General features: G+C 38.3%; 1 protein-coding gene, 1 long non-coding RNA gene and 1 other non-coding gene across 8 annotated transcripts; 2 read left to right on the top strand and 1 right to left on the bottom strand.

Annotated features, from left to right (window-relative positions):
* The first annotated feature begins 4,366 nt into the window (after positions 1-4,366).
* Positions 4,367-13,507, top strand: LOC122290488 (ninja-family protein AFP3-like). 6 transcript variants are annotated; one of them, XM_043098222.1, is made up of 4 exons: positions 4,391-4,893; positions 5,076-5,354; positions 5,448-5,697; positions 12,950-13,507. In XM_043098222.1, the coding sequence occupies exons 2-4, from the start codon at positions 5,112-5,114 to the stop codon at positions 13,360-13,362; spliced, it is 906 nt and encodes a 301-aa protein (XP_042954156.1). In that variant the 5' UTR covers positions 4,391-4,893; positions 5,076-5,111; the 3' UTR covers positions 13,363-13,507. The 6 variants fall into 6 exon arrangements, with proteins under 6 accessions (XP_042954155.1, XP_042954157.1, XP_042954154.1 ...); XM_043098221.1 differs by having other exon boundaries at positions 4,367-4,893; positions 5,076-5,697; positions 12,968-13,507; XM_043098223.1 differs by having other exon boundaries at positions 4,368-4,893; positions 5,076-5,697; positions 13,043-13,507.
* Positions 13,508-13,712: 205 nt separating this feature from the next.
* Positions 13,713-19,934, bottom strand: LOC122290489. Its single transcript, XR_006236394.1, has 3 exons — positions 19,194-19,934; positions 19,011-19,070; positions 13,713-15,370 (listed from the first exon to the last, which is right to left on the bottom strand). It is a non-coding gene; the product is annotated as an uncharacterized LOC122290489 (long non-coding RNA).
* Positions 19,935-22,844: 2,910 nt separating this feature from the next.
* LOC122290667 lies at positions 22,845-22,951 on the top strand. Its single transcript, XR_006236526.1, has one exon. It is a non-coding gene; the product is annotated as a small nucleolar RNA R71 (small nucleolar RNA).
* Positions 22,952-23,215: the final 264 nt, after the last annotated feature.

Genomic DNA, 23,215 nt, shown 5'->3' with positions numbered 1-23,215 from the left:
GAGTTCGTTGCGTAGTTGTAAAGTGTTGGGCTTGACTATGTAGTGTTGTGGACTATACTGTGAAGTGGTCATGAGATGTATGCTATAGTTGTGATGCGGCATGAAGTGTGAAGGGAGTACACGTGGAGCATACTTTATGTAGTGCAGTGACGCATCATGTGATGTGTGCTGTAGTGATTTGTGGCGTAGAATGAAAAGAGTACACGTGGCATGTGCTATGTGTCGTGTAGCGACGCACCGTGTGATGTGCGTCGTGGTAATAAGTGATATAGTTAAGGGAGTACGCATGGTGCGTACTCCATGTTGTGTAAGTGATGCACCATGAGGCGTGCATCATAACGATGTGTGTTGTAGTATGGATGGAAGAGAGTTCACTTGAGTGTACTATGTACTATGTCATGATACACTAGAGGGCGTGTCACGAAGGGTTGGATGCCGTAGCGAAGAAGCGTGGAGTGTATGGTGTAGCATCGAAAACTGTATAATAGTGTCCCAAAATAGTGGTGATATGGCCTGTAGTTCGGAGTGACGGGTATCACCTTATGGTTGACTTGTGGCTAAGAATATATGGAAGTGGTGGAAAAGTATTAGAAAGTGCAGCGGAAGCATGATGGATGTTGTGGCGTAACTCGGGATTCGGTCTCGAGCTATGTGAAGTGACAGAGGTGCATTTGTGGATGCAGTCCTCTCCTATCAAGTGTTGGGATGAACTTGTACAGGGCCGGAAAGTAAGAAGAGTCCTATCGACCGGGTCTGAGCAAGTTGGTATTGGAGTATAGAGCTTGTTTATACAAGCTGGCATCCATTGGAATTATAAGTTGTTCTTAGGTGATAAAAGGGGATAAAATACAAGTGTCTCTGGTGAGACATGTGTGCCGGACAGGTTTACCCATATATGATAGATACTCTTTACTCAGCATGGTTACATGGTGTTTTAGCCTAGAGTTGGTTTGAATTCATGTAGCCTGACTAGTTGGGAATGAAGATTTAATATGGGTTAAGATACGTGAAGGTAGTATGTAAGTAGTCTAAGGTTGAGACACATGACTCTGTCGGTCATAATCATGCGCCGGAATGTGGAAATAAAAGAATGAGACGGAGGTTTTAGTATCTTAACTCTAAGGTGAATCACGGGGATTTACTTTAAGGAATAAGACCCAGAAGGTTTTAGCATAGTAAATGGCATGTAAGAGCCCAAGGACGGATGAAGAGTGTTCAAGTAAGGCATAGTTCTATTTTTAAAATAGTGGCTTATGCATTAGATAGATGATGACAAAAGGTTATGTATATGCATGTAAGTTGCCATCTGACATGCACACGAATGGACTGCATGGAATGAGTATGGCATAAAGTCCAGGTAAGTATTGCGTTCATACTCTTCTAGAGTTTTTTAAATGAAGAAGAAAACAAAAGTTTTTCTCTAAAAGGAAAACGAAACTATTCTTTACGAGACACGCTTTAAATAAAAGAAAACGAAACTTAAGGTTTCAAATATAAGTATGTAACGGCCCTCCTTGGCAACCCCTTTTTAAGCACCCAAAATATGTACGTGTATGCATGTGAATGGATGCTATACGTGGTACGTATTGTATGTATGTTCATGAAAGGAAACGAAACAAAGCTTTAAAAGATGCAAGAATTGACGATTTTAAAATGAAAAGAAAGAAAACTACTTTTTCTAAAATGACTTTTACAAAAGGAGAAACTTCTTTTAAAACAACTGTTATGAAATGAAAGAAAATTATTTTCTTTTTATGAACTATAAGAACTAAAGAATAGTAAGAACTGTAAGAAATGATTGTAAGAACTGTAAAAGACTAAAATGACTGTAAATGAAAGGAAATGACTGAAAATGAATGAATGAACTGAATGGATGATGTATGAAAATATGTAACGGCCATATGGACTGAAATGGAAATGGTACCAAATGAATGGACTGGACTGGGCAGACTGCAATGTCGGATAAGTAATACTAGTAGTGCACCCAGTGCTGCACTCTGACAGAATGGATTCCCAACTCATGGCCACGGGCATAATCAGGTCCAAAAGACCGCTAACCCCAACACACAAGGCTCAACAGTGTGCAACGACCAATGAAAGTGAAAAGAATGAACGTATGCATGTTAAGAAAGAATGCATGTATATATAAATGGATTGAATGCATGAATGTAAGTAAGAAAAGATGACTGCATGAATGTATGTAAAAGGACTAATGCATGAAAAGACTCTTTAAGAAATGAAGGCAGGGATACGTGGGGAACCGTTTTAAAGAAGAAAACATTTTTAAAGAAAAAACCCCACCTCGCAACGTTTTCAAACGACTAAAAGACATATGCATGCTATGTAGAATATGTATGGAGTGATAAATGCATGATTGAAAACTTATGTTATTATATTTTAACTGTATGAAATAATGCTTACAAGTCATCGACTCATTTTAGTTTTTATGTGTACCTTTCCAAGGATAAGATGAACATGATAGGTCAGGAAGACCTAGACAAGATATTTTATGCGAGAAACTTTAATTATAAAAATTTAATATTTTCCTCTATAATCTTTTAATTGAGAAAATAAATTTTATTTATAACATAGAATTTTTTGTATCCAGATATGAAAGGAGAAGAAATTTAAAAAAAATCGTAATTTTTATCTATTTTTATCAAAATTAATTTAAAAAATTTCACCACAAGGAAGGACTTTACAAAGAGCCCCGAGAGCGAGAAAGAATCCTAATTATTGTCCTATTTTATCCACCTTAAACTTTGTACTCCGTAACTTTCTTATTATATATAATATAAGCTTGATTTAAAAATAAAATAAAAAATAAAAAATAAAAAAGGCCGTGCCTTCGGCGGGCCGGGGTGAGCGCAACTTGGCCCCCCAACTTGGGTGATGTCAAAGTGAGTGCGAGGGCCATCCGACACGTTTGCTCTCGCAAGTTGCCAAATGGATGAAGCAGGGGTCCCCACAAATCAAATCCGACACGAGCTCTTCCCGAACTGAAAGTAAAATCTTGGCAGCCCATTCGTTGCCAATACGCTTCCTCAGTAAGTCCAACAGAAACTTGGCACCCCGGTGGGTCCCGCATCAAATCAGAGACCACGTCCCAGGTTGTCCACAATGTGCATGCTGTCCAGTAGGCGGTAGGGTTGATATTATTTATTAGATTAAGGCTCGTTTGGAATTACATTAGAATTAAATATTCTTAAAAGTATTTTAATGAAAAAATTAAATCATTTAAGTATTATATATTAAAATATTTTTAATTTCAAATAAGTTAAAAAATACATTTGAGAAAAATCATCATTTTGATATTTTTTCTTAGAAGTATTTTTTTGGATAATGCAAAACTTAATTTAAATTTTAAAAAAAGGGTCAATGGACGAAAATATCTATATAACTTTAAGATAATTACAACTTTCAAACTTTTAAAAATATAATTATAATTTTTAAAAATTCAAATAATCGTCATTTTTACCTCAAAATGTATTTTTTTTAATTTATTTTCAAACAAACATAACATGTTTAAAAATACTTTAAACATATAGTTACCAAACAGTAAATAACTTTTTAATAATATAACTTATTACTTAAGTTATAAGTCCTAAAATTATAAGTTATATTTCTCACTGTAATTCTAAACATGCACTAAGAATACTGTCGCATACTTTACTAACTTAATGCAATTATTTTAAAAAAAAAATTATTATTGAAAAGTTAATATTTTTATATAAATTTCATATATTTTTATTTAAATGATTGTGGTACAATCACGAATTTAATTATAATTTCTCTCATATTATTCTTAGGATTTGGTTTCTTAAAAGTTTAGATAAAGTTGGAAGGAAATGTCTTTTCCTTTTTGACTTTTTATATTTATTTGAAAAACAGGAAATGTCTTTACATTAGTTGCAGGAAATGTCTTTCATGACTTCATCAAGAGTGAATATCGGGAAAAACTATTATTTATATTTTCTTATTTAATGATTAAGAAAATATTTTTTAAAACATTTTAAATTTTTTTAAAATATTTTAATGTGTTCAAAAAATTCCTCCATGAATGTAGCATTATTTAAATAATAATAATAACAGTAATAATAATAATAATGTATGGAATCCAATATTTATAAATGAGCGCAAATAATACAAATTTATAAATCCAATATTTTCTTATAGTTTTTTCTAAAAATATTCAAGAATATTGAAGCGTTTATATGGTTTAAATTCTAGCAAGCCTGTCTTGGATTCAAACACAGGAAACACAAACGCACTCAGTCACTTCTCCTGAGGATTTTATTGGCAACCAATCACTGTTTCAAAAGCTTAGTTTCTTTTATTTCTTTTCCAACTTTGCATTTGAAACAGATATCACCACCAATACTTTTACCGAATCCACTTCCCCATAACCCATGCACCATCGACTGGATTGGGCAACACAGCCAGGAGTGATCTGGCAATAACCTTTCCTTATCTTTGGTTCTCAGTCTTGGTGAATAACCCTCAATATGCTCTGAAAATTACTCTCAATGAGCGTCGCACAGGCGGCAGAGTTGGAGAGAGATGCACAGCGAGTTACAGGTGTGGGTGGTGGTGTTTCCTGTCATGCTGCAACTTGCCCACGCACTGTGTATAGGTCTTCAGTAACCGTATTCGGTGTGAACTTCTGTGTCTCTGCATTCCTTTCCACTGGTCAACACGTGGACAATTTGCAACTGCGTTGTCGATTTTCATCTGCCAAACAACGAGCGGAAGCACATTTCTTTGTTTGTCTTCCCATCAAGTACTTATTCCCAATACAGGTCGCCTCTGCTTCTCTCTGTGACCCAAATATGAGTTTCTTGTGTTAGTTGGAGTTCTTGGTCTGCTTTTCCAGCTACAATCAGTCACGACCGTGTAAGCTCATCTTTGGTTCTAACTCCACCTTCCATTTACTTTTTATAGTGGGTGCATGGATTATTTTTGTTCAATAAGTTTGAGCTTTTTAGTGTCATGGTTTTGCTGTACAGATTTTAAGCTTCTTGTGCCAAATTTATGCCTTCCATAACTCTTTTCTGTTCTTTTTTTCTTGGTTACAGAAGAATAACTCGTCACTCTCTTGTTCGAGTCTTCAAATGGGAGAGGCAAACCAGGGAAAGACTCTGCAAAGCACCCTTTCCAAACTAGACAATGAAAACCCAAGAAACCTGTTGCTGAGATTCTCACCGGAGAAACCGAAGCAAACCCAATTATTACCCAATTCTGAACCGCAACTAGACCTCAGTCTCAGACTCTCTTTGGGCGGAGGTTACAGTGAACTCTTCAAGGAGAAGCCTATAACCCGGTTATCTTCGGTCGATGGAATAATAACGGAGAAGGTAAATGCCCGCGAATCCAACTCCACCTTGCCGGGAATCTTTCTTTCTTTGCGGAGATCTTGCTCACTTCCTGTGGATAATGTGCAAGGGCAGATTAAGCTCAAGGACATGCAAACAAAGAGGAGAACGGAGGCCCAGAAGAGGCTGGTTGAGAAGCAGAGAAGAGGCAGGGCAGCCCCAGAGGAAGCAAAGCCTTCAGCTGAGGCTACGGTGCCACCACCGATACCTACGTCTGAAGTTGCTGCTTGGGCAGTGGCTTCTGCGGCGAGAAGCCCCGCATTTTGTCGGGCCATAATAAAGATCAAAACGGAGGGATTTGTGTCTGGGCACCGAGAACTTGAGGGTATGTTCCTTTTAGTTCTATTTTCCTTTATTCTTATTTAAATTTTTAAACAAGAAAATTCCTTTAACCAAAACATACATTTTAAGCAGAAATGATTGTGATATTGCTTTATTGTTTTAGTTACTCTGTTAGCATAATTAGTTTAAACTTGATTGATTTCAGATACTTGTGTGGCTATGATCATGGTAAGATAATAGCAGCATATTCTTTTATTGAAGAAATGTGTGATAAAGTTCTTATAAAAAGGGGAAATGAGGAACAGGCAATTAATATAGGTTTTTACTACCTACCTATAGTTGGAACGATGTTTTTATCCTGAAAAACAAAGTAGGAAAAAAGTGCAGAAAGTTGAAAATATGGAACAAGAATAGCATGGCATCCACATGGTAAGATGATCTAGGTTTTTCACTCTATGGACAAACAAAGAAAACAAAAATAATTATTTTATCATCATAGAAATCCACAATGCCTCGACAAACAAAGGAAATGGCCACTAGATCTGAAATGACCATATGAACAAAAAAATAAGTAGTTTATCTTTCTAAAGCCCCCAAATAAGGAACTTCACCTGAATAAAGTGCAAAGTTTTTAATCTTTATCCATATAATGCAGCAGCGCCTTTCTAATTATGGTTCATACACATTTTAAACAGAAATTAAGACATAAAGATGTGCCGTAGGTATTATCATTTTGTGCAAGTGTAGTCCTTGAAAGTATGTCTCTTCTGTTGCGAATGGAGACAAAAGTGGTGGGTCATGCATGGCATGTGCTTGTTTAATGCACCGAAAGGCACTGAATGCACCGAATTCAAAAAGTGCAGCTGCACCTTCTCTCAATTGCACCTTCTCATCAACGACTCCCCATCAGTATTATAAATATAAGTGTTGTGATGAGGTGAGTGTGTGGGTGTGCAGACAAGTGTAGATAGAGAGTGTGTGCTGCGTGTGTGCGGACAGAGTGTGGGAGAGAAAGAAGAGAAAAACAGAGTGGGTGAGAAGAGAGAGTTTACAAGAGAGATTTTGTAAAACAATAATTTCATAGTGAAATTACAGCAGCTGTGGACGTAGGCAATTGTCGAACCACTTTAAATTTCGTCCCTCCTTTATTTAGAATCATCTCTGTGTCAGAACAGCTCCCAACAACTGGTATCAGAGCTCTGGTTCGAGCTGTTTGAAAATTCAAGTTTGTCAAAATCAATTTTTGACAACTCCAGGGTGTTCCTCGCGTCGAGACGAATCCGTTGCCGCAAACGGAATCAAAAACGGAGGTCGGACGAGCCCACACGCACCCCTAGAAGATTGGCGCGTGCATCTTCTGTAACCCACGCGCCCCACGCGCTCCAGAGGTTGAAGATGCGTGCAGAGCACGCGCCCCACGCGCTCCAGAGGTTGAAGATGCGTGCAGAGCACGCGCCCACGCGCTCCAGAGGTTGAAGACGCGTGAAGGACACGAGCCCACGTGCCCCCACGTGCCCTACAGAGGTTCAGCGCGTGCACTACACGCGCCTCACTCTCTCCCACGCGCACACAGTGTTGTAGCGCATGTAATACACGCGCCAACTCACCGCCACTCGCACTGTACAGCGCATGCACCCCATGCGCCAAACAGATCAGAACCGTCCATTTTTTTAGATCTTTTTTGGGCTAGATCTAAGCCATTCGGAGTCCGATTTCAACAATCAAATAGTGCTTTCCAATTATTTGGATCATTTCGGACTCATCCGTAGGGTCGAAAATTTGAGATTCTCCATCAGTACATTGGATCTGAACCATCCATGTGTTGCAGATCATTTTGGGCCAGATCACACTAGTTGGAGTTCCATCACGACGATCAAATAGTGCTGACAAGCTATTTGGATCATTCTGGACTCGTTTTCAGCTAATTCGAGTGTTTCGGATGCAACGGTGATCTTTGTTTGTTTAAATTTGAACTCATTTGTAAAGTTATGGTTAGAGAAGAAGCTAAAGGTGTTGGTATTGAGAAATTTGACGGTACAGACTTTGCCTACTGGAGAATGCAGATAGAGGATTATCTCTATGGGAAGAAACTACATCTTCCACTCCTAGGAAGAAAGCCAGATGACATGAGTAATGAAGATTGGAGTTTCCTTGATAGACAAGTGTTGGGAGTCATTCGACTGACACTGTCAAGATCAGTTGCACACAATGTGGGAAAGGAAAAGACCACAACGGATTTGATGAAAGCTCTATCAGACATGTACGAGCAGCCATCAGCCAATAACAAAGTGCATTGATGTACAAGTTATTCTACTTGAGAATGGCATAAGGAACTCCAGTTATTCAACATCTGAATGAGTTCAACACCATCATCAATCAATTAGCTTCAGTGGGGATTGAATTTGATAATGAAGTACGTGCACTGATTGCTCTAGCTCAATTGCCAAAAAGCTGGGAGGCCATGAGAACAGTTGTTAGCAATTCTTATGGCAAAACAAAGATGAAGTATCAAGATATCCAGGACCATATTCTTAGCGAGGAAGTTTGCAGAAGAGATACAGGAGAAGCATCAACTTCCAGTTCTGCCTTAAATCTCGAGACGAGAGGTAGAGGAGCTAGTAGAAGTTCAAATCGGAGCAGGTCAAAGTCCCGAAGAGGCAGAAGTAAATCTAGGTCTGGAAAACAAGTACAGTGCTGGAATTGTGGCAAGATTGGCCACTTCAAAAATAATTGCAAAGAAGCAAAGAAGAAGAATGAGCATGACTCTGCTAATGCCACAACAGAAGATCTCTGAGATGCTTTACTCCTTTCAGTCGACAACCAAATTGAATCTTGGGTGTTAGATTCAGGAGCCTCATTCCACACTACAACGCACCGAGAAATCATGCAGAATTATGTCACTGGTGATTTCGGGAAGGTGTACTTAGCAGATGGTGAAGCGTTGGAAATCGAAGGCATGGGAGATGTACCAATCAATCTGCCCAATGGAAGTGCATGGTTGTTACAGAAGGTGCGACATGTTCCCAAGTTCATGAGGAACCTGATTTCTGTAGGACAACTTGATGCTGATGGGCATTCGGTACTATTTACCGGTGGCACGTGGAAGATAACAAAAGGAGCTATGGTAGCAGCTCGAGGCACAAAAACAGGTACTCTATACATGACGTCAAGCATTAGAGATACTGTTGCAATTGCTGACGTAAATGCCAACCTATGGCATCAAAGGCTTGGTCATATAAGTGAGAAAGGAATGAAAATACTACTATCCAAAGGGAAGTTACCAAAGTTGGAATCAACTGATTTCGACATGTGTGAAGGTTGCATTTTTGGGAAGCAGAAAAAAGTTAGTTTCCTGAAAAATAGTAGAACTCCAAAATCTACAAAATTGGAGCTGGTGCACACAGATTTGTGGGGGCCATCCCCAGTCGCTTCTCTTGGAGGATCGCGATACTATGTTTCCTTTATTGATGACTCAAGCAGGAAAGTATGGGTTTATTGTTTGAAAAATAAATCTGACACATTTGATACTTTCAAGAAGTGGAGAGCCATGGTTGAAAATGAAACATGCTTGAAGTTAAAATGTCTGAGGTCAGACAATCGAAGAGAGTACATCGACGGAGGATTCAAAGAATTCTGTGCTGCAAATGAGATTAGATTTCAGAAGACTATTCCCGGGACACCGCAGCAGAATAGTGTAGCTGAACGCATGAACAGAACTCTCAATGAACGTGCCAGAAGCATAAGGTTGAATTCAGGATTGCCTGAATGTTTTTGGGCTGATGCAGTTAACACAGCAGCCTATTTGATTAACTGGAAACCTTCAATTCCCTTAAAGTTTGATCTACCAGAGGAAGTCTGGAGCGGAAAGAAGGTAAATCTTTCCCATTTGAAAGTTTTTGGCTGTTTATCATATGTTCACATAGATTCTACTGATCGTAACAAGTTAGAAGCCAAATCTAGAAAATGTTTTTTCATCGGTTATGGTGATGAAGAATTTGGCTATCGATTTTGGGATGATAAAAATCGCAAAATCATCAGAAGTAGAAATGTGATATTCAATGAGCAGATTCTGTACAAAACTAAGTCACAAGCTGAACCTGAAGAGCAGCCAAAGAAACCTGAGGTTGTTGACTTTGATGTTACTCGAGTCAACACTGATCAGAACGAGGATCAAGAAAATGATGATACACAGATCGAACAATGTACACCACTCACTGTTATTCGAAGATCTTCAAGGACAATCAGGCCACCATAGCGGTTCTCACCATCTCTACACTACATCTTGCTAACAGATAGTGGTGAACCGGAAAGTTATGATGAAGCTCTACGAATTGAAGATTCGATCAAGTGGGAGAAAGCCATGCAAGATGAGATTGAGTCACTGATGTCAAATCAGACATGGGAGCTAACTAAACTTCCAAAAGGCAAGAAGGCTTTGCACAATAAATGGGTGTACAGAATTAAGGAAGAGCACAGCGCTACAAAGCCAGAATGGTCGTGAAGGGGTTTCAACAAAAGGAAGGTGTCGACTACACAGACATTTTCTCCCCAGTTGTAAAATTGACCACGATCAGGCTAGTGTTAGCAATTATGGCTGCAGAGAATCTACATCTTGAGCAGTTAGATGTGAAGACTGCATTCCTTCATGGTGATTTGGAGGAAAACATCTATATGCACCAGCCACAAAGATTCTCAGTGAAGGGAAAAGAGAATCTAGTTTGCAAACTGAAGAAGAGCTTGTATGGCCTAGAACAAGCTCTACGACAATGGTACCGGAAGTTTGACAACTTCATGTGCAGTAATGGATTTACAAGACTGTAGGCTGATCATTGTTGCTATATGAAGAACTTTGACAACTCTTATATTATCCTATTGTTGTATGTGGATGATATGCTCGTTGCAGGGTCAAGCATCGAGGAGATTAATAAACTGAAGAAGCAATTGTCAAAGCGGTTTGAGATGAAGGATTTGGGTGCTGCAAAACAAATCCTTGGTATGAGAATTATTAGAGACAGGTCTAATGATATTCTCAAGCTCTCGCAGGAGGAGTATGTAAAGAAGGTGCTCAGAAGGTTTAACATGGACAAGGCGAAAACAGTGAGCACACCCTTAGCTAGTCACTTTCGACTAACTAAGGATCAGTAGCCAAAGATGGAGGAAGAGCAAGAATGCATGAACAGAATACCCTATGCATCTGCTATTGGTAGTCTTATATACGCCATGGTCTGTACAAGGCCAGATATTGCACAAGCAGTGGGAGCTATGAGCAGGTACATGAGTAATCCAGGAAAGCAGCATTGGGAAGCAGTCAAGTGGATTTTAAGATATATACAAGGCTCTTTAGATACGTCACTATGCTTTACAAAAGCAGGTTTAAAACTACAGAGATATGTAGATGCTGATTTAACAAGTGACGTTGACAGCAGAAAAAGTACTACTGGATTTGCGTATACGATGGATGGTACAGCTGTATCGTGGGCTTCTAAGTTACAGAAGATTGTTGCTCTCTCAACTACAGAAGCGGAATACGTTGCTATAACTGAAGCAGGGAAGGAAATGGTTTGGTTGCAGTCATTCTTGGAGGAATTGGGAAAGAAGAATGAAAAAGGTATTCTGCACAGTGATAGTCAGAGTGCTATTTTTCTTGCAAAGAATCCAGTCTTTCATTCCAGAACAAAACACATACAGTTGCGATACCATTTTATCCGATCTCTTCTCGATAGTGGACAGCTGATACTTGAGAAGATTCGAGGAGCAGAGAACCCAGCAGACATGTTTACAAAAGTAGTTATTACTGACAAACTGAAGCTGTGTGTAGCTTCAGTTGGCCTTCGTACTTAAAGGCATGACTTGAAGTTGCTGTGATGGTTTCTATGAAGATATGTAGACTCATTTGTTTCCAAGTGGGAGATTGTTGCGAATGGAGACAAAAGTGGTGGGTCATGCATGGCATGTGCTTGTTTAATGCACCGAATTCAAAAGGTGCGGCTGCACCTTCTCTCAATTGCACCTTCTCATCAACGACTCCCCATCAGTATTATAAATATAAGTGTTGTGATGAGGTGAGTGTGTGGGTGTGCAGACAAGTGTAGAGAGAAAACAGAGTGTGTGTGCTGCATGTGTGCGGACAGAGTGTGGGAGAGAAAGAAGAGAAAAACAGAGTGGGTGAGCAGAGAGAGTTTACAAGAGAGATTTTGTAAAACAATAATTTCATAGTGAAATTACAGCAGCTGTGGACGTAGGCAATTGCCAAACCACGTTAAATTTCGTCCCTCCTTTATTTAGAATCATCTCTGTGTCAGAACAGCTCCCAACATCTTCAAGCATACTATTAGGGAGTGTGTGTTGCATTCTACCAAGTGTGATGGGAATCAGAATTTTATCTGTATCTTTGTTAGATATTATTTCCTCCCAGACGTTTAAAAATACATATATTGCATACCATTATGATTGATTTGAGCTAACATAAGAAATGATCTGGTCATTTGAGAGCTATCTTTTTCGGGGGAAATGATTGTGGTGGTAAATTACTAACATTATTTTTGGTAAAGCATAATTCCTGGATTAATTGCAGGTACTCATAACGCCTCATGTTCGACTGGTTAGGAGGAATTAAGAATTACTGTAAATTACTTGATAGAACTGCATCTAGATTACATCACTAGCGAAGGAAAGCAACCACTAATAGGCTTTTAGTATGGGATAGCTTTCGTTCCAGGCATTTTTTAGTAACTAAAATTAGACATTAAGTGTTGCTATCAACTGTAATAACGGTAGTCAGATTTTCCTACTAAAGCAATGGGCAGAAAATAAAAGAGGTTCCACATTCTTAAAAGAAAAGGGGCAAATCTCCCTACCACCTGCTCCATGCAATTAACAATCTTCATTTATTTTCTTAGTAACTTCTTTCATGATTGGAAAAAAAAAAAAAAAACCGAAGGCAGATAGAGTATGTTAACTTCAGAAGCAACAAGGCAATCACTAGATGCTTTGAAAATTTTCTGTAATAGCTTAAGGTGCTCACCAAAAACTGAATTAATTTGAATTGCATAAATTCCGTAGACTTATATATGTGCTCCTCTCATAGACTTTTCCATATAGTGGGATATTTTAATGCAATAAATCGTTCTTATATGCAGTGGTAAACCATCTTAGCAAGAAGTTTCAGCATTGAATAATCTTGAGATATCTGCAGTTTTAGCCTTGATGAGATTCTGTCTTGTGCAGGACTGTATCTCATTCTTTGACATTTTCTTTTCTTTAACATTTTTAATTTGAATTGCATAAATGCCAAGATGGAGATGTGTTTGCAGCAAATGGTGCTCATAGTTCTCACTCATTCCCTAATCCTATGGACACTAATCCTGTGGTCATTCCTGGAGCAACAGCAAATGGAAAATGGTTCGAACTTTCTAAGCCTAAGCTGGAGAATCCAACCAAGAAGGTTAGGCTTTCTAAAGGCTGCTATCAGGACAATGGGATGGATGTGATGAGACAGATGCCTAGTGTGACTACAACTGGAGATGGCCCCAATGGTAAGAAAATTGAAGGAGTTTTATACAAGTACACAAGAGGTCAAGTGAGTATAGTATGTGTTTGCCATGGTAGCTTTCTCTCTCCGGCTGAATTTGTCGAGCATGCCGGTGGGAAGGATGTCAAAAACCCAATGAAGCACATCAATGTTTTCCCTAGCTTCTTGTCCTTTTAGGTAGTTTACTGGTGGTGGCTGTGGTCACCCCTTCTGAAATGATAGCAAATGAACAACCTGAACCTAGTAAGAAGCTTTTTCTGTTTTACTTCTCTTTTGCCCTCAAATGTTCGGTTAAAATTGAAAACTTCTTAGTTTTCTTTCATCTGATAAAGCTTTTATTAAGGTTATAAGTTAACAAGGCATTATGTTTAAATGATGTAGCATGCCGTCCCACTTTAATCCATGTATTTATGGGCGTAAATGTCTGATCATGCTGAAGCAGACCATCTTGAACTGAAAAGCAAAATAAGCATGTAAAGGAGGTGATCATGCAGATGCCTAGATCTTGTACCACTTGGTCAGAAAAAGAATGGTCTAATCAATCTTTGTTTCCATTGGTGATCTAAAATATCAAATACCTAAGCAGCATAAAAAGATACGTTTCTTATTGTTTCTCTGTTTCATAGTTGACATCACTGTTTCAGATACAATCTTTGGATCAATAGCCCCATTGAGCCAAGGGACACGTCAGAAGTAGCTCAGATTAGGGTAGGAAGAGGAGGGAAGCTTGTTGTGGGCATGCTGATCAGATTGGCTAGCTTGTAACATTTGCTTGCTGCCTGTTTGGGTAGGTGCCACCGTGCCAGTGCTAAAAAGCCCCAAGGCTGGCTGTACAACGACTTAATCCCTCCACGTTAATTAGCCCAAGGCTGAGCCATTTCTAACATTCTGGGAAAGAGAATATCTAGACAATCAGCGTAATTTTAGTGACTGGAGACGAGGATTTTTCTATCCAATTGACCCAAAACACGTTCCATTATCCATTATGGAATAAAGTGACAGCCCATAGGCTTAAAGAATTATTAAAAAAAGAAAAGAAAAAAGAAAAAGTGACAACCCATGCTGAATTCAACTTCACTAAAAGTTACATTAGTTAATAGGACTCATGTTCAAAAAGTGCAGCACTGTTAGCAGCAGTCTCCCTCATGGATGCTGATTTGAATTGCGTTGACATAGGATCGGACCAACCCTCGAATAGACGATTATTGTTCATAAACTGAATAAAATCGCCGGCCTTCCGATTTACCGCCAAGTTTACTACGAGTATACTCTTTGGATTGAAGAGTTATATGGCTTCGACCAGATTTGGAAAGAGAAATACCATTCAGTGTGCTCGGGAACTCTTCGCAAAGTACAAATGCTTGATGCTTCGTAATCAATATACAAAAGTGGACCATCACGTATGGGGGAACCTGTAACGCTCTATTTCTGCAGGGGTTGGAGAGTTACTTCCTCATATTTAAAACTCATATTTCATCAAAATATTTATAGATTCCAAAACTTAAAATCAACAGAATATTATAAAATCTCTTAATAAAATCCATCAATCCTCATAAATCTTTTATGAATAACCTACTATACTTAAATAATCATCTCACCCATACTTCATAATCCTGATCCTTAGTTGAACTATTCTAGAATCATCTGAAAAATATTGTGGAGTTAAGATATGAGTTATCAACAACTCAGTAAGCAGAGGACATATACTAGTATATAAATATGAGCATTTATAGAAATCAGAATGCAGAATAGAACATTTTCCTTTTCATTTTCAGAGTGCAGAAGCAAAACATGTTAACAAAAATTAGAGTGAAGTTTCAAAAATAATCATATTCAAAAGTACTTTGGCATAACGTATATGATTCATCATCATCATCATCATCATATCAGAGCATCATATCAGAACAGATGCCTTGTATAACCCCTGCGGTAGGGTTGTGCATCTGCGGATAACCAAGTAGAACATAAATCACTCTGTCAGCAAGGTATGCACTCAAATAGAAACCACTACTATAACTCGTAGTAGAGCTGTATCTACTATTACAACCCATTGTTGGGCCGTATCTACTATTGTTACCCATGATTGGGCCATATATACTATTATAACCTGTGGCTGGGCTGTATCCACTATTATCACTCGTGGTTGGTCCGTATGCCACTATTATCACCCGTAACAGGGCTGTAACTAAACAAAATAGAAACATAATCAAAATCAGAATAAAAAAGTCAGGCTAAAGGTTGTTCAGAAGTCACATCTTATCAAATCAGAGCATTGAGCAAACTCATATAATCTTTAGAATCAAAATGGATCCAGGGCATATTCATATAATTCATCACAAAATTTTATATTTGCTCTTTTTGTATAATTCCGAAAACAAAATGCCAAAAATAAGTTCATGTCTACTCCAGTCATGATAAAATATTTTCTCTTTCATAAGAGTTTATGAGTAATGCCGAACAAATAACTAAGGTTGTTTTTATAGTTATTTTAAAAAATAAACATGAATATTTTCTAAAATCAATCACATTTCATTTTCCTTTTATGCAAAATCTAACATGGGAACTCCACTGACCTGAACTTTTTAACTTTTCAGAATTTATCCACAATAGTACCGAAAGAAAGTCAATCGTCCCCTATAAAATAGTCACGTACTCCCATAAATTTCCAATCGAACAGGTATATCAAAGTTTAAACTTGAAATACTAAACAATCTATTTTTCCTTTAAAAAAAAAAACTAAAACTAAAACTCTCGTAATCCTAAAATATCATCATTTTCCAAATTCATTGATGTCTACTTATAATTCACTTATCCTATTTCACACTTAATCACAAGGTTTTATTTGAAAATAAAAATTAAAATCCAAACCGTTTAAAAAAAAATTTGAAAAGCCATTGAAATAAAAATATTACCCAATCAAAAAATAATTTAGAACTCGAACTCAACCCAAAAACATTTTACTTCAAAGTCACTTAACATAACACACTAAAAATATATATAAAATAGAATGAAGTAAAAACAAGTACACTAAAATAAACCCTTAAAACACCATGTATTTAAAGCTGAGGACAAAATCGTAATATCCTATATCTAATCTTCACTAACTTTACCTAACTGCAAAAGCACCCATCTATTAGAAGGGAAAGCCAAAACTCATAAGAGAGGGGTGACGAGTGACGGAGGCCTTGCCCACTAGAGGAAGCTTGAGATGGCAGATCGGGCGGTACTAGGTGGTTGGCGAGGTGAAAAACACTAATATATATATATATATATATATATATATATAGAGAGAGAGAGAGAGAGAGAGAGAGAGAGAGAGAGAGAGAGAGTCACAAAAATATAATTTATACACAAAATTTCATATTCGCTATATTTTGCACAGTTCAAAAACAAAATGTCAAAATAACTAATATCTACACCAGTCATGCCAAAAATACTTTATTCTTATACAAAATTTCATGAGTAATGCAAAGCAAATAACTGAGGTGTTTCAAAATTATTTTCATAACAAAACGTGCATATTTTTTCAAAATCAACCTCAGTTCATTTCTTTTATGTAAAGTCTAGTATAGAAACCCTGCTTACTTGGACTTCTTACTTTTCCAGAAAATTTTCTCAATAATGTCAAACAAAAATTTACTTTTGACCTATAAAATAATCACGTAATTCCTGTAAATTTTTTGCCAAACACATATTTCGATATTTAAACATGAAATGCTAAATTAACCTATTTTAAATCCTCAAAACATACAATTCACATCATTCCTAAAATACCATCATTTTCCAAATCTATCGATAACTGCCTAATTTCTCCATCCAAAATGTTAAATTCTAACTTATTTACTATTGGGCTCCAACCATACAATATAAAATTGGATAATATAATTATTTCAAAATCTATTAAAGTAGATAAGGAAAACAGATTCATTTTATAGAAAGATAAGGGTTTCTAGTGAGAGAAAGTCTCCCTTCTCTCTAGGAAACAAGTCCGGCGAAAACCGTTAGAGGGAGGTGGGAGCCTCAGCTCCTCCCTCCCTCCTCTCTCTTTTCTAGTTTTGGTTTTAGTTTTCTCTTCCGCTGTGTTTGTTTTCATGTTTTATGTTGATAATAAAAGCTGAGTTTTGCTATACTTCCACGGCCTCCACCAGGCTTGGTTCTCGGGATTTCTCAACCATATTTTCACGCTGCTGGACGGGGAGATTTTACACGATGGAGGTAGAGAAACTCGGCTTTGTATGGCCTAATCCGGTGTTCCTGACTGTTTGGCTGAGAGGTGTTAGCTTCCATACGTATAAAATGAAGTTAGTATGTTTTTGAGAGATGTATGGGGGGTAGCCTGGAAAAATGGTCTGCTGAGGGATGCTTTGGAGGTTTACGGCGTGAGCAGGGGCCAGGGCGGCTTACTCTCGGAGACGTTGGATTGCATGTTGGGTTGAGGTGGTTTCCATGGGGTTAAGGCCTCTGTTTTATCCATGGAAAACAGAGGATTTTTTGAGATGCATGCCAGTGTACATGAGGAGGATAAGGGGTCTTTCTAGGGTGGAGCCCTGCCGTAACTCATAGTCGAAAGCTTCATGGATGGTGGTCGGAGAAGGGGGCGGCGACAATGTTTGCCTTTTCAAATTGTTTTTTCTCTTTTCCTGACTTTCTAGTTTCTTACAGTCTAGTTTATCTTGTTTTCCTTTTAGTGTGGGTTAGCTCTTGTTTAATGTTCGGTTCTTCCATTTGGTTAAATGTAATAAGAACTATGGTGGCTGAGGCCTTCCGTTTAGTAGGCTTCTGGGTGCTTTGGGTTTGTTTTTCAGTCTATAATAAGGTTTTCGGTGGCAGTATGGTTCCAGTGGCTGTCATGAGGAGATTCCAGTCATGCTTGCTGCATGCTTGAAAATCAATTGCATCGTGGAGTCGTCCGTTCGCTCAGTCATGCTTGCTGCATGCTTGATGATTTCAGGTTATGGCAGGACATAGGGTGGGCTGGGGAAGTTACGGTAAGCAGGGATAGTGGGCGACAAAAGTGGGGAGCTGCGTGGGCATGAAAGTTCACTTAGTGGATGGACATACGGTGTGGAGCACTGGGTTTTATTTTTCTTTTATTTTCCAGTTGAGTTTATTTTATTTTGTTGTGTCTGTTAGGATTAAATGAGAATAAATTTGAAGTAGGCAATTCCCTTTCCTTTTTTGGAGGAGGAGGGTAGTGAGTCCCTATTCTTCATTGAATGATTAGGGTGAAAAATCTCCCTCCTCCTTTGGAGGGTGGGGGTGGAATAAGTTGTTTTTTCTCATAGACAAGTCAATATGGACACTTCTATTTTTTACAGAGTCTCTCATCTCAGAAGGGTTGTGTCATTGGAGAGTTTTATGAAATATTTTAGACAGTGTCCGGCACAATGAAAGTTGTGTGCCGGGGGGGGCCTATAACCGATGAGTAGTTGGCTTGTAAACAGGGCTTGTTCCCGGACTTATTGGTCATAGCTATAACTTCTTTAATTCATGAATTGAATTGAAGTCTATTTTTTTAAAAAAAAAAAAATCTATTAAAGTAGATAGAGCAAAAATATCATTTAATTAAAATAGAATTGATAAAACTAAAATCTTATTATTCACTATTGAAATTGGTTGTAAAATACTTAAATAAGTTGTTTTAAAAACATAAATGTTTTCTATATATATTCTTAAAAAGAAAAAAAGAAAAAACTCATGTCCATTAAATTATCCTGATAAAGGGCATTTTGGGAAAAAAAAACATAATTATGGGTTGATTGAGAAAATAAAAACAAAAGGAAAGAAACTGAGATCAAGCAAGCAACAGGGACAACCATACTCACCGAGAGTGAGGAGCGGCGTGAAGAACTACAAGGTGGTGCAGAAAACGTCGAGCTGAAAGGCTGGGCACGAGAGAGAGAGAGAGAGAGAGAGAGAGTAATGAGCAAGAGAGAGAGATACTAAAAGAGTGATAATAGTGAGAGAAAGGGACAGAGAGGCAGTGGGAACGTTCGGCGACGACTCACCATGAGGGACAAGGCGGATCTGAGGCAGCTTGAGGCTGATGGGAAGGCGACGACTGGCAGGTTCTATGGCCAACCCTATTATTTTTCCATCGTACGGTGGTGATCAACCGAGTTTGTGGCCTACACACTATTCTGTTTCGGGAGTGGAAAAACAGGGGACAACGGCTGAGTTGGGGGTTTCCGCTAGGTCACACGGTGGCTGAGCAGAGGGGTGTAGTGGTGCAAGGAGGTTTCGGGTGGTGGTTCCAGGAGGTGCTTGAGAGCAATCCGAGCGTTGTTAAGCTTGGGTTCTTCTTCCTTTGCTCCGACAGAAACTGGTGCAAGAGACACATCCACACGGTGGTGTTGCGCGATGGTTGGTGAGATGCCAGGTTGGTCAGCAACGTACACGATGTAGCGAGGGGTTGGGCAGACCCTTGCATGGGAACGAGATGGCCGTAAGGGGTGCGACTCGCGGGAGGTTATGGTGTGGACAGCCAAAAAATAAAAAAACCCAGAGAAGAAGAAGAAAACTGAAGCGGCAGCTTGGGGTTTGTTCGTGCATAAGGGGTGGTTGAGACATGCATAAGTATATATTGAGGATTGAAAACAAAACCCTAGAGAGAAAGGGAAACAAAAATAATGTGCGACGGCAAGGCGTGGAATACGAATGTGATTGAGGTTGCATGACAAACGGATGTGAATAGTGCAGAACGTGGAGTCTGATATAAGGTCTCACGGCTTGAGCTTTTTCTCCAAAATAAAATCTTAGGCCTGTACTCTCTTCAAATGAAAAAGAAAAAAAAATTACTCATAATCTCAAATGAGTTTTCCATACCTATAACCAAAAATACATAGAAAGTAGGTATCGTGCTGGAACCAGGTGTTACACTCACGGTCTTCTCAAGTATGCACTTCAACTCCTTATTGGACACCTTAACTTGGCCACTTGTTTGAGGATGATATGGTGTTCCAACATGATGAGTAACTCCATACTTAGTAAGTAAAGCTTCAAATTGACGGTTAAAAAAATGCTTCCCACCATCACTAATTATGGCCCTTGGAGTGCCAAATCAGGAAAAAATATTTTTCCAAAAAAAATTCACCACAACCCTAGCATCATTAGTCAACAAAGCAACAACTTCCACCCTCTTGGAGACATAATCTATAGCCACCAAAATAAATTTGTTAGAATATGAAGATGAAAAAGGACCCATGAAATCTATCCCCCAAATATCAAACAATTCAATCACTAAATATTATTCAAAGGCATCTCATGTTTCCTAGAAATATTCCCAACCCGTTGACATTGATTACATAAATTAACAAAGTTAAAAGAATCTTTAAAAATAGAAGGTCAATAAAACCCAAATTGCAGAATTTTTGCCACTATTTTTGCTCCACCAAAGTGGCCGCCCACTTCTAATGAGTGGCAATGTTGGAGTATGCCCTCCATCTCTTCTTTAGTACACATCTCCTTATTATCTGATCTGCACAATGTCAGAATAGAAAAGGTTCCTTACTTGAAGACATCAGAATGGAAGAACCTAGCTCTTCCAATTTTGGCTTTACGGAAGAATGAAAGGATGGTGTAGCTTCCAAATACCTTGCACACTCCATAACCTTTTCATTCTTAGATTCAAGAGTTGTAGAATGAGTAAGACACACCTCAAGTGACATCTTTAAAAATCCAGCCCTATAGGTCTCCGCTACCACTAAGTCTATGTCACTAATTTGAAAACAAGAGTGTACTTCGGAAGGAAAATCAATAGCCTTAAATACATCAAAAGCAACTTCGGCAGTCAGTTTCATAGTCAGGTCCAAGTGATGATGGTGAGGGTCAGAATCGTGTACCTCTAGTATTCTCAGAGGTAGAAGGTGAAAATTTGTTTGATTCTGGTGGACACATTATCTTGGCGCAAAATGAGGACCTGATTAGATAGAATATGGGGGGAGCTATCTGCTAATGACCAAGAGATGAGGAAGGAGACAAAGGATTCAAATGTTCAAACAATGAATCTAAACTATACTTGGGAGGGTGTGATGAAGAAGCAAGCAACATTTGTCGACATGGGCCCAAGGCTCACTAAGCCCAAAAACTTTATGAAGATGAATAAAAATAAGGGTTTACAGAACGTTATCATTTCAAGAAACACAACTCTATCACAAAGGATATCGCAGGAGGAAAGGGCAGGTTTTGAGATTCAACTACAACGACAAGATTCAAGCTTAAGAGGAGATGGTTGCCCTAAAATGAAAATTATTTCCCCATCCTCCTCCATATCTAGCATAATAAAATCAGCCAAGAAAATAAACTTGTCTACCTTCACCAAAACATCTTCAATGAGTCCTCTCGGGTGCTTGATCAACCTATTCACTAATTGTAAAGAGACCGTACTAGGTTTTGCTTCGCGAAGACTTAACTTCCTGAAAATTGAAAAAGGCATAAGATTAATACTTGCTCCTAAATCACATAAACCTTTATCAAAATAAGAACTTCCTATAGTGCAAGGAATTGTAAAACTCCCTAGATCTTTCACTTTATGAGGCAACTTCATTTATAAAATTGCGCTACTCTCTTTAGTTAGCATCACCATCTCATGCTCTTCGAACTTCATCTTGTTTGATAAAATATCTTTCAAAAACTTAGCATATTTAGGCAGTTGCTCTAAAGCTTCAATAATAGGAATATGAATATGCAATTGATTAAAAATACTAAGAAATTTAGATAAATGATTATCAAACTTATTTTTTTAAGTATTTGAGGAAAAGGAATCAATGGATCATAAATTAAAGAAGATTTAGTTTCAGATGTAAACTCCCTAGAATTCATGGGTTTTGAAGCTTCTTTATTCTCCTTAAAATTCCCAACTTCTTGCTGATCCAATTCCTCCATCTTTTGCTCAGGCTCCACATGATTTCTAGCCTTATCTTGCTAGGTAATTGCTATTTGTGGCTGCTCAATTGTCCTCCCACTTCTCAATGCTATTGCTTTGACATGTTCCTTAGGGTTGGTAACAATATTGCTCGGCAAAGTTCCTGATGTCCTCTCAATAAGAATATTTGAAAGCTGACCAATTTTAGCCTCAAGGTTACAAATGGAAGCTGAATTATTTTAGATCTGTCTTTTGCATGAACATCTCCTCAAGTGTCAGCTTCTTTTCTTGCTGTGGAAAATTTTGAGGTGGTCTAGCTGCCCCTTGATTGTTTCTCCATGAAATATTGGGGTGATTTCTCCATTTGGGATTGAATGTGTTTGAATAAGGATTGTTTTGACGTTGAAAATTGGACACGTAATTAGCTTGTTCAAAAATTGGTTGAGCAAAAGGATTCCCCACTTAGCAATCGATACTTGAGTGATTTCCTGCACAATAATCTCACATAGCATTAGTTTGAATAGCATTAACATTCATCTTACCTAGTTGTTTAGATAGAGTTGCCATTTGTGCCGCCAATGTGGTAATAGAATCAAGTTCAAAAACTCTAGCTGCATTTCTTGGAATTGCTCTCTTCAAAGGCCATTGATAGTTGTTGGATGCCAATTCCTCCAAAAGTTCATAAGCTGCTTCATGAGTTTTATTCATTAAAGTCCCTTCAGCTACTGCATCAACCATGGACCTGTTTGTAGCTCCCAAACGATTGTAGAATGTTTGGACTTGAAACCATTCTGGAAGGTCATGATGATGGCACTTTTGCAATAAATCTTTGTTTCTCTCCCATGCTTCATACAAAGATTCATTCCCAAATTGAGTGAATGTGGTAATATCATTCCTTAGCTTTGCTGTCTTGGCCGGAGGGAAATATTTTGCTAAGAATTTGTGTGCCAACTCTTCCCACGTGGTGATGATAATGGGCGGTAAAGAATTCAACCATGCTTTTGCTTTTTCCCTAAGTGAAAATGAGAAGACAGCAAAGCTAAGGAATGATATTACCACATTCACTCCATTATGGGAAGACATCATGAGTCACTCCATTATGTTTAAAAGTATCACAAATTTCTAGGAAATTTGCAATTTGGACATTTCGATCCTCCTGTGACAGCC

The sequence above is a fragment of the Carya illinoinensis genome, chromosome 12, assembly GCF_018687715.1.
Source record: "Carya illinoinensis cultivar Pawnee chromosome 12, C.illinoinensisPawnee_v1, whole genome shotgun sequence".
NCBI classification, from domain to species: Eukaryota; Viridiplantae; Streptophyta; class Magnoliopsida; order Fagales; family Juglandaceae; genus Carya; species Carya illinoinensis.
The sequence above is the reverse complement of the archived record's forward strand: the minus strand, read 5'-3'. Positions and strand labels throughout refer to the sequence as shown.

What these genes read in the sequence shown, in the direction of transcription:
- LOC122290488 (XM_043098220.1), top strand. Translation starts at nt 5,112, where the DNA reads ATGGGAGAGGCAAACCAGGGAAAGACTCTGCAAAGCACCCTTTCCAAA. An exon ending in TGGGCACCGAGAACTTGAGG is followed by an intron (nt 5,698 to 12,949) that starts GTATGTTCCTTT and finishes ATAAATGCCAAG; the next exon opens with ATGGAGATGTGTTTGCAGCA.